This window comes from Pogona vitticeps, chromosome 6 (assembly GCF_051106095.1).
Source record: "Pogona vitticeps strain Pit_001003342236 chromosome 6, PviZW2.1, whole genome shotgun sequence".
Lineage (NCBI taxonomy): Eukaryota > Metazoa > Chordata > Lepidosauria > Squamata > Agamidae > Pogona > Pogona vitticeps.
This window is the reverse complement of record NC_135788.1, coordinates 94,266,282-94,276,245: the sequence shown is the minus strand read 5'-3', so window position 1 is coordinate 94,276,245 and position 9,964 is coordinate 94,266,282. Positions and strand designations below refer to the sequence as shown.

At 43.3% G+C, this 9,964-nt stretch overlaps 1 protein-coding gene and 1 long non-coding RNA gene across 4 annotated transcripts in view; one reads left to right on the top strand and one right to left on the bottom strand.

Moving 5' to 3' along the window:
• Window positions 1-363: 363 nt before the first annotated feature.
• LOC140708441 (uncharacterized) lies at window positions 364-3,026 on the bottom strand. The gene is made up of 3 exons (XR_013537562.1): window positions 2,894-3,026; window positions 2,372-2,477; window positions 364-487 (listed from the first exon to the last, which is right to left on the bottom strand). It is a non-coding gene; the product is annotated as an uncharacterized LOC140708441 (long non-coding RNA).
• A 97-nt stretch (window positions 3,027-3,123) lies between these two features.
• ASIC2 (acid sensing ion channel subunit 2) overlaps window positions 3,124-9,964 on the top strand; it is a 464,091-nt gene continuing 457,250 nt past the window's right edge. For all 3 annotated transcript variants that reach the window (XM_020785623.3, XM_078377910.1, XM_078377911.1), the window contains exon 1: window positions 3,124-4,152. In XM_020785623.3, the coding sequence (XP_020641282.2) occupies window positions 3,589-4,152 (564 nt within the window). In that variant the 5' untranslated portion in view covers window positions 3,124-3,588. The remainder of the gene's footprint in view (window positions 4,153-9,964) is intronic.

Sequence of the window (9,964 nt, the reverse complement as noted above, 5' to 3'; positions counted from 1 at the left end):
CTGGTTATTACCAATAAAGCGTATATACATCTTAGGTCCAGGCTATTTGAAGGACTGTATCACCCATTATAAGCCTACTTGGCTCTTAAGATCTTCTGGGTAGGGACCTTTCTCAGTTCACTCAATTTCCCAAGCTCATTTTGTGAGGACACAAGAGAGGGCCTTTTCGGTGGCTGCTCCCAGGCTTTGGAATGCACTACCCCAAGAAGCCAGGTTGGCCCCCCCTCCCCCTGGTCCTTCTGTGATCAGGCAAGGACCTTCCTTTTCATGAAGGTTTTAAAACAATAAGGGCTGCGGGTATCTCAGAAATGCTTTGTTTATTAAATTTAGAGATGTTTAAATAATTTTAAAATGTTTTTAAAGTTTGCTTTTAATCATTCCTTTTAATATTGATAAATGTTTAATTGGTTTTTTAATGTAGTTTATTTGGTACTTTAAAACTGTTGATTACTGTATAATATTAATTATTGTGATCCTCCTTGGGTACCTATGGAGAGAAAGGTGACATATAAATAAGATAGATAAATAAAATCAACCAATCAATATCAGAACAGAACAGTTCTTTCATGTACCAGTCCACTCCTAGATATACTCTATACTTTTTTGCATTTCAGTACAGTAGTATAATTTTGGGCAGAGAAGTATCATCTTGTTGTTGCTACTGTAAACTGTTTTGGATTTGGAAAACCTATCCAATCTATAGCTAATCACCCAATCTAACTTCTGCCCACCCCTACTGTATGGCACGTTTATGCACCATGAGTTTCATATCCCATTTAATGGCACATTTTTTCCTAAGAAAATCAGGCTTATCGCTCTGCAGAGTTGCTCTGTTTATTATTACAGCTTCCCCCCATGCCTACTTACTTGGGAATAAGCCTCATTTTTAAGTGCAATTATTTTCCATAGGACATGCTTAGAAGCAGCTTGTAAGCCAGACAAAATCTGTGCATGGACAACACGTGCCCCTTAGGTACCACTCAGCGTCTGTGCAGCATCTGTGGTGTAAATTCTGAGAAGGGAAAAGCTTTGGAAAACATATATGCAAGGAACTGCAAGCGACAGAGACATGGGCATGCAAAGGACTGGTGGAAGTTACAATTATGTCTTTTTCAGGATTTATGAACAGACTATTGTGTGTACAGAATAAATAAAATAGATACATATGTGATCACCAGTAAAGATGGAGGAGGAGGGGGGGGAGTGGAACTAGGATATCAAGATGCAAAGGAACACAGAGCTACTGCTTTTTGAACAGTTGTGTAATAGTGCTCTGCCTCCTGAAATTCTCTCTTCTGCACCACTATTAAAGTTGCAGAAACCAATCATTTTTTTTACAATTGACCATCCAAGGTGGAACAAAATGAAAGTAGGTCTCAGATGGAAAAAATTACAAAAAACCGTATGAATCATTTTTTTTACAGTTACCTTGGTATTTCATCCCATAGAGAGCTGGCACAGTATAGCAAATAGAATAGCAGACTTTGCCCACAAAGCCCTAGCTTCAAGTTACTAGTAGCCATTAACCTGACTGGATGATCTTAGATCAGTTGCCTACCTGATCCTAAACCTACCCAACAAGGTTATTGTGAGCATAAAATATGGTAGTAAATTAAAATCATGTCTCCTGCCTTGAACTCCTTCAATAAATGCAAACTGAAACTTGTCAAAAGATAAAAAGTGACAAACTGTAGAAGTAATGTGCTGGCTGCATGAACTACTATATATAGTAAGATATACATATCTATATATTCTGATAACTGAGATTTAAGCAAGTACTTACTCCTTCCATTGAACTCAATAGTATTTACATCATGATCTTATGCACACTGATTCAGAAGTAAGCCTCAATATTTGATTTGGCTTGTGTTCTAGCTATTATTCTTGGTCTAACAGCTTCACAGTATAATCCTATATGTATATGTACACCAATATGTTATTTGCACTGAGTTCAGTGCAGTTTATCCTCAGGAATGTGCCTATAGGATTCCATCCTTAAAGTGCCTAATTGTGACTCTATCATTCTTTGTATATATACACATATATATTGCATTGAATTTTAGAAATAGCATGTATGAGTGTTAGGTATGAATACTGAACATTCAAGATACATTTTGTGAATAGGTATGTATCTAAAGATACAGCAATCCACTGCCCGCCCCTACACATGAATACTGTACATCACATTTATGAGATTTAAAAATCAGCTGTTTGCCTCTTATGTTTTTGGACATTCATAGAAACATCTGCGATTATCAGTATTCTCCTGTGAATGATGCCATCATTCACCACATTCCAGGAATTTATTTCTTTGCTCTATATAGAAACCAGATAGGAAATTATAATTAATTTGGCTGGCATTGTGACATACCCTGATGCTTGACTTTTCTCTTCTGCTACTTCTCCGATCTAGCAGCCCAGGATTTTAGATGAAGGAGAAAAGAAGCATGGAGGTTTCCTGTGGAGCAGACGGTATCCTGTTAAGACAGATGGCAAACGTTAAAGAGCAAAAAAGGCAAACCTATTTACTGCAGACAAGTGCAATGCCCCGCTGATGCATTCTCTCCATGAATCCTTATTGGCAAACATGCTTAGAGTTCAGCCCTGGCTGTTTTTTGCTTTTGTGGTATGAATGCCAAATCTTTCCGAGATGCTCAGTGATGGTGTTAAGGCCTTTGTCCTGTGAGTTTTGTCCTTCTCTTCCTTTTTCTTGGCTTCATATCAGAGGACTCCCAGACTAAGAAATTCACCAATTAGTTTTTGGAGAAAAGATGCAGCCTGGGAAGGGAGAGCAAAGAGAAGGATGCTGGAATCCAGCAGCCTGGAAGATAATGTGTGGAGAGTTGGAGGAGGGGGTAGAGAGTCCTGTCGCTGCACTGTTTAAGAGCCTTACTCTGTCCTGCAGTTTGTTAGATCACGGAGACGTGCAGCAGCATCCTTGAAAACAGAACGTTAGCTGATAGATTACAAGCTCTGAGTTGGTTAGCTGATGAGTTTCATGCAGCTCAGACCGTGCCCCCTCTTACACACACGCATACACACACACACATACACACACACACACACACACACACACACACACACACACACACACACACACACACACACACACACACTGGTAATCTCATCACTAGCCTCTGTGTGTGTGTGTGAGAGAGAGAGAGAGTGAAGGAAGGGGGAGGGCTTTCTTTCCATTGGCTGATCCTCGCCTTCCCACCCACATCTATTCCACATCACCTTGGTGTCTCCCTAAATAAAACCAGCCCTCCTTATCGCAGCAAGGAAATCAAGCGGTAGAGTTGCAATGGATTTTAAATAAACATTTTACACCCCCTGCTGTCTTTTGCCAAGCTGCCGAGGAGCACACAGGAGGCACCTGACTCACTGGCACCCAAAGAGACATACAGATACAGATAACACACACACACACACACACACACACAGATTGAGAGAGAGAGAGACACAGCTTGCCTTTCCTGCTAGCTGCCTCTGTTTCCTCTTTCACCCCATGAGTGAGGACTGGAGCACACAAAAAGCTGGCTGCCGGCAGAGGAGGAAAGTGACTCATTTGTGTCCAATTCTTTCTCCATGGATTTGAAGGAAAGTACCAGCGAGGGAAGTCTGGGGAGCCTCCAGCCCACCAGCCTCCAGATTTTTGCCAACACCTCAACCCTACATGGAATCCGACACATCTTTGTCTATGGACCTATGACTATCCGCCGGGCCCTGTGGGCTCTAGCATTCATAGCTTCCCTGGGCATTCTCCTGGTGGAGAGCTCTGAGCGGGTGATCTACTACTTCTCCTACCAGCACGTCACCAAGGTGGACGAGGTCGTTGCCAACAACTTGGTCTTCCCAGCTGTCACCATCTGCAACCTTAATGGGTTCCGCTTCTCCCGCCTCACCACGAACGACTTGTACCATGCTGGCGATCTTTTGGCCTTGCTGGATGTCAACCTGCAGATCCTTCACCCTCACCTCGCCGACCCGGCAGTCCTGGCCACCCTTCGAGAAAAGACTAACTTTCAGCACCACCGGGCCAAAGTGTTTAGTATGAGTGAGTTCCTGGGGCGTGTGGGCCATGACATGAAGGAGATGTTGTTGTACTGCAAGTACCGAGGACAGGAGTGCAGCCACAAGAACTTCACCACTGTGAGTATCATGAACAACAGCTTGGTTTCCTTTCTTATTGTCTCAGTAATGATGGTGGGGACCAGGAGGAGTCACCCAAGATGTGACAAGAAGGTCTTTGTGTGGGAGACTTGGCTGGATTTGGTTGGTATCTTGAACTGAAGTGCATTTTGATTGCTCTCCTTGTGGTGCAAATTTGTTTGGAGTGATATCTTAGTTGTGCATACCAAGGGCCTAAGGCCTGTTACATATTGGTTTCCCAGCTGCTACAGTGATTGGCTTTTATAGAAGCAAGGAACAGGACAAAGAAGATTCTGGTTTACTAGGAGAAAATATCTGTGACTAATGGATGGTTCCTAGTAGCAAAATAGTGATGAAATAGTACAGGACTTTTGGATGATCATGGTTCACGTCAACGTAGATGCCTTCTAATAAGTCAACCCGTTGGTCCATTTAGCACCGTGTCATCTATGCTGGTAGCAGTTACCTCAAGGTTCCTGTAGAGGAAGGGTGGCAAAAATGTGGCCTGATTTTGTGAGATTACAACAGTCATCATCCCTCAACTATGCTAACTGGGTCACAATTTCCAGCCTTCCAACAGGAGATCCAGTAAGAAGGAAGTCTGAGGATCAAACTTGTGCTGTCCCAAACAACGGCTTTGTAGTAAATTTGGAAATGTGGATGCTCATCATATCAGTCCCCAAAACTAGTCCCCTCATAAGAAGTCTGAAAATGCAGACAGCTACATTAGTCCATGTCTATAAATGAGGAAGGTTTTTTTTAAAAAATGTAATGGCTCTTAATTTCCATTCAAGAACAAAACACTGCAGATACTTTGTATTTCAACAGGGATTGCTTATTACATATGATTATTTTCACATTCCTTTGAAAATCCACTTTTCTCTCAACTATTGTGAGGACTGCAGTTAAGCCCAGAGGGAGCAGGGAAGCCCGAGGAGGATGGCAGATGATGTCATGGTCCATATTACTCAGGAAGTTCCATGGGTTCAACCCAACAAGCCCTGGCCCCACTATACCACTGGATTTACCTGAGCTATGCCCCTTGTCCTAGACATCAAGATCTATGGCTGATGGGCAAAAAGAAAGGAAATACAATAAGGAAACCTGTTCCTTTTTAGCAGCTACAGCCCATCATTGCTAATTTCTGTGCCTGTCACATGGTGAACTCTAGGTTTGCTATCTCTTTTTCTTGGTCATTCACACAAGGATGTTCCTCTCCTCATAACTGCAGCACCAAGTGCTATCTTCTGTGGGGGAATGACTTGCAGCAGATAGAATCTTTCTGTCCCCACCTCTCCCATCAGATAGACTGTTCTTAAGCCAAGTCACTTCACATGTTTTCACATGTCATTGGAAACTGTGTGTCATCAAGCACTGCACATGCCTATGTGTGTGAACCTGCTCACTAGCTCTGCTTCCATGCCTTTAACAGCAAGCAGAAAAACAATAAATAAGCAGCTGAAGTCTTTCAAAGAAAATTATGGAAGTTGACTTGTTACGTTTCAGTCCAGTTACTATTAAAGATACAGGATCAAGTTGAGATATTGCAGCATGATGTCCTGTATGCCACCTCATGTTAAATTCCGTATTTGTAGAGATGGGGAACAAATCTGGATGTAACTGGACTGCACCTCCCATCATCCTTCTTCTTTGGTTGTAATGCTGGTGGGATCTGATATCTGTCAACTTCTGGAGGGCCACACATGCCCCACTTCTGCTCTAGGGTGACACTTTTCTTTCCTGAATTAATTCTTGTGCCTTTAGCAGCACTCTGATGTGGAGAAATTAAACAGAGGCAGCTCTTGCTGGCATGGTGGTAATGCATGGTGGAAGAAGTTTAATCAATGTCATTTTTCCATCTCAGACTTTTGTTATGTAGACTACTGCATGGCTGGTGCAGGGAGTAGAAGTGAAGGGACAGCAAATCTTTTTGTCCGACCTCCGTGTCTTTTTTTGATAGGGAACGGAATGAACAGATTTCAAAGAAAAGAACTAGGTTTTTGCCCTTGTTGTCATGTTCAGGCATTGCACAGAGGCTAGCATCTGAGGCCTTCATAAAAAAACCCCACAATAATTAACATATATTCATATACTTGTAAAGGTTCAGAGCATTTTATATATACTGATGTGACCAAATTGAGGGTCTTCCTGTTACTGTTTGACTGTACCTGGAAGGGCCCTGGTGAGAGATGATGTCAGCTTCAGACATCACTAGCTTTGTTATTCCTTGCCTTAGCCCTGTTAAGTAGACTGGCATTAATATCCTCAAGCTACAGAAAGAGGCTGAGAGAGACTGGAGTTAACCTGGACTGGTCCAGACATTTTACAGCCTTAAGTGGCTCCCAGTTGTGCCCCTCAGATAGGTCAACTCTTAAAACCATCTTGTTCTACCATTCTGCTTTCATTAACTTGCCCATCCTCCATGCTGTGTGAAGCAGGCTATTTCATCCTGTTGCTTCTCATGACGAGTCCTGTGCTTAAGATTGTCCAATAGGCTCATGGCAGATGTGAGATTCAATGAGAAGACTTAAAGTGTGATTAGGTAGTAGGAAAGGTACGCATCAGACCACATTGGAAAAGGTTGCTTTGCCAGGGGTGATCTCCTTTAAAGCAACTCTTCCACATGTTGGGGAATTGCTCCAGGGTGGCACCAAAAATTAGTAGCCCTACTGCTGGATCAAAAAGGTCCAGTTTGGGCATGGAGCAGGATCAAGCTGAAGCACTAGTCCCTGTACATTGTGTGATCATCAGGAAATAGTTTTCACTGGAGTACACCATCTCTGGGTGGCTTACAGCAATTAAAATGCAATAAAAATAGATAATCTAAAAATTGCCATCAGGACCCACAGTTGATATTATTTCAATTAAAAGCCTTCTGGAACAGGAAGGTTTTGACCTGGTGCTGAAATGTCATCAGCATCAGCGCCAGACGAATCTCAGTCGGGAGGGCGTTCCATAGTCTGGGGGCAGCTGCCGAAAAGGCCCTTTGTATACAAGCCATCCCTCTTACCTCCTTAAGGGACGGCTCTTTCAAAAGGCCCCCCTGGCTAAATCTTAACTGCTGGGTAGACTCATATGGAAGGAGGCTGTCCTTCAGGTATTCATGGCCCAAGCCATTTGGGCTTTATACGTCAAAATAAGCACTTTGAATTGGGCCCGGGCAGCAACTGGTAGCCAATGTAATTTAATCAGAATCGGCTTGATATGTCCCCTAGCAGCCCCACCCCTCACCAGCCACGCAGCTCAATTCTGGACCAGTTGCAGTCGCTGGACTGTCTTCAAAGGCAGCCCCATGTAGAGCGCATTGCAATAATCTATACAAGATGTTACCAGTGCGTGTGTAACTGTCATGAGACTCCGCTCGTCCAGGTAGGGCTGCAGCTGGTATAATTTCCACAGCTGAAGGAAGGCACCTCTGGCCACCGAGTCCACCTGGGCTTCCAGAGTTAGACTGGGGTCCAGGAGCACCCCCAGGCTGCGGACCCTGTCCCTTAGGGGGAGTGTAGGAAAGGGCAGGAAAGTGGCCCTCCAGCCTGTCCAGCGAAGCACCCACTAACAGCACTTCTGTCTTGTCTGAATTGAGTTTCAATTTATTAACCTTCATCCAGTCCCTTATCAGGTCCAGACACGAGTTCAGCACAGAAACCGCCTCACCTGGATTGGTGGAAAACGAGAAGTAGAGCCGAGTGTCGTCAGCATATTGCTGACTCCTCAGCCCAAACCTCCTGATGATCTCTCCCAGCACTTCCATGTGGATGTTAAACAGCATGAGGGACAGTTGTGATCTAGAAGGGTGTATATGCAGTTTTATATGTATCTGCACTAACTTTTGGGGGATGGGAGATAGCACTCATGTTTCAGAAAATTCTTCCATAGAATTCACATGTTCTTTACCCCAAAACTTAAAAGCAGAATTTGAAGTAAGGGACTTAACATTTGTAAGGTGAGCAGATCTGGGGTAAATTGCATGCACAATATTTTCCTTTCAAGGATGTATTGTAACAAATCTCCAGTGGGCCTTTTGGGATTGTGTATGTGTGCATGTGGATGTGGATGTGGATGTGCATGTGTATGCAGGCACTGGGGCAAACAACTACTCACCTGCTAGGTAAAAATTACCACCATGCAAGGAAGCTTTAAGACAGGACTAGGGAACATCAGGCTGGACTGCAACTCCGGTCAGCCTTCTTCATCAGCAATACAGGCTAGAGCTGCTGCAAATTGCAGTCCAGCAACACATGGAGCAGGAGTAGATAAGTCCAAGGACCAGTTTTTAGTTCCCGTAACCCCCCAAGGAGCACTGCTTGAAAAAAAACTTTGGGGTGATGGGAACCGTGTGCTTAGTGTTTAAGAGGAGGCAATTTTTCATCTTTGCTTGGACTTTTTTGCTTGCAAGAACACTGAGGAAGGTGGTGTGAGTCCAGGGACTACGAAGACTGGCAGGGACTTATGTAGCTCATGAGCCCTTTAATTTTCGCCCTCACCTGCCGGAGTACTGCCACAGGGTTCTGAGTCCTGTTTTAAGGGGTAAGTTTGTGGTTCACAGGTAAAGCACATGATTTGTAAAGAGAAAGTTCAGGGTTCGGTTCCCAGTGATTCTGGTTAAAAAATTTTGTATAGCAGGGTCTGGAAAATAATGGGCAACCCCAGAGAGTCATATTTTTACCCCACCTTTCTCATCAAGGACTCCAGTCACTATCCGCATCAACAATCCTGGGTAAATGGACCAGTGAACTGACTAATGTAAGATATCTTTGTTAAATGCTCATTTTTTTTCTGGTCAGTGACTGCGTCTGGTTAAAATATGAATAAAATTTGAAGGCCAACAACTTTTGCTGGCTTATTATAAAGACTGTGGTATGTGAACTTGGCAATAGAGTGGGCTATGGGAGAATGGTTGTTTGATCACATGGTGCTGTGATTATGAAGAGAAGTCTTAGTCCCAAACAGCTTCCAATCTACATTAGACAGGAAAGGAAGAGGCAAGAGTTGCAGACAATGAATGTGTACACCTGCATTACTTGTGCTTAAACTTCATTTCTTGGAGGTGGGGGCCAGAAACTGAAAATTAAAGAGTCTTTGGCTTCAGTGTTCCATACCTGTAAAAGAAAGCAGGAAGATGTGAGTGGCTAGCAAGACCTACAGCTCTTGCTCAGCGCTACCGGGTTTGAGGTTCCACTTCTCTGTTTACCCAGTCTTGAAGCACTATGTCCTTTGAATCTGTATCAGCCCACAAACTATAATTCGTTTCCTCAGTTGCTTCAGGCTGCTTGACCCCAATTCTTGTGCAAGGTTTCATATCCTGGAGTCAATTTTCTAGGGTCCAAAAATCTGTTCTTACATGTATGTGTTTGTGTGCATGCACACTTTACGCAGGTATACAACTCATGGGCTTAGTCTCCAGAATAACACCCATAGATGGTAGGCCTTTTCAACAGAGGCATCTCACAAAATATCACACTCTATAGGAGGTGTATGTGCATATCTATAGCTCCTTGGACTGGCTGACAAAACCAAACAGACAGACACATACACATACACGGTCCTATACAAACAGAATACGGTCCCTCAAATACCCCTCCTCCTTTTTTAACACAATCCTGATTCCTAAAAATCAGCTGAAACAATCCTGCATGGAGTTAGTTAAAACAACGTAATTTTACATTGTGATTTAGATTACCAGGAGGAAGGTATAGTTTATATGCCAAATTTCCAGCAGGTCTCCAATTTTCAAACATCTGTATTTTCAAAACTAGCATGCATAACCACCAGTTACAGCTAACTGGCAGCTATAATCACGTGGACAGGATGG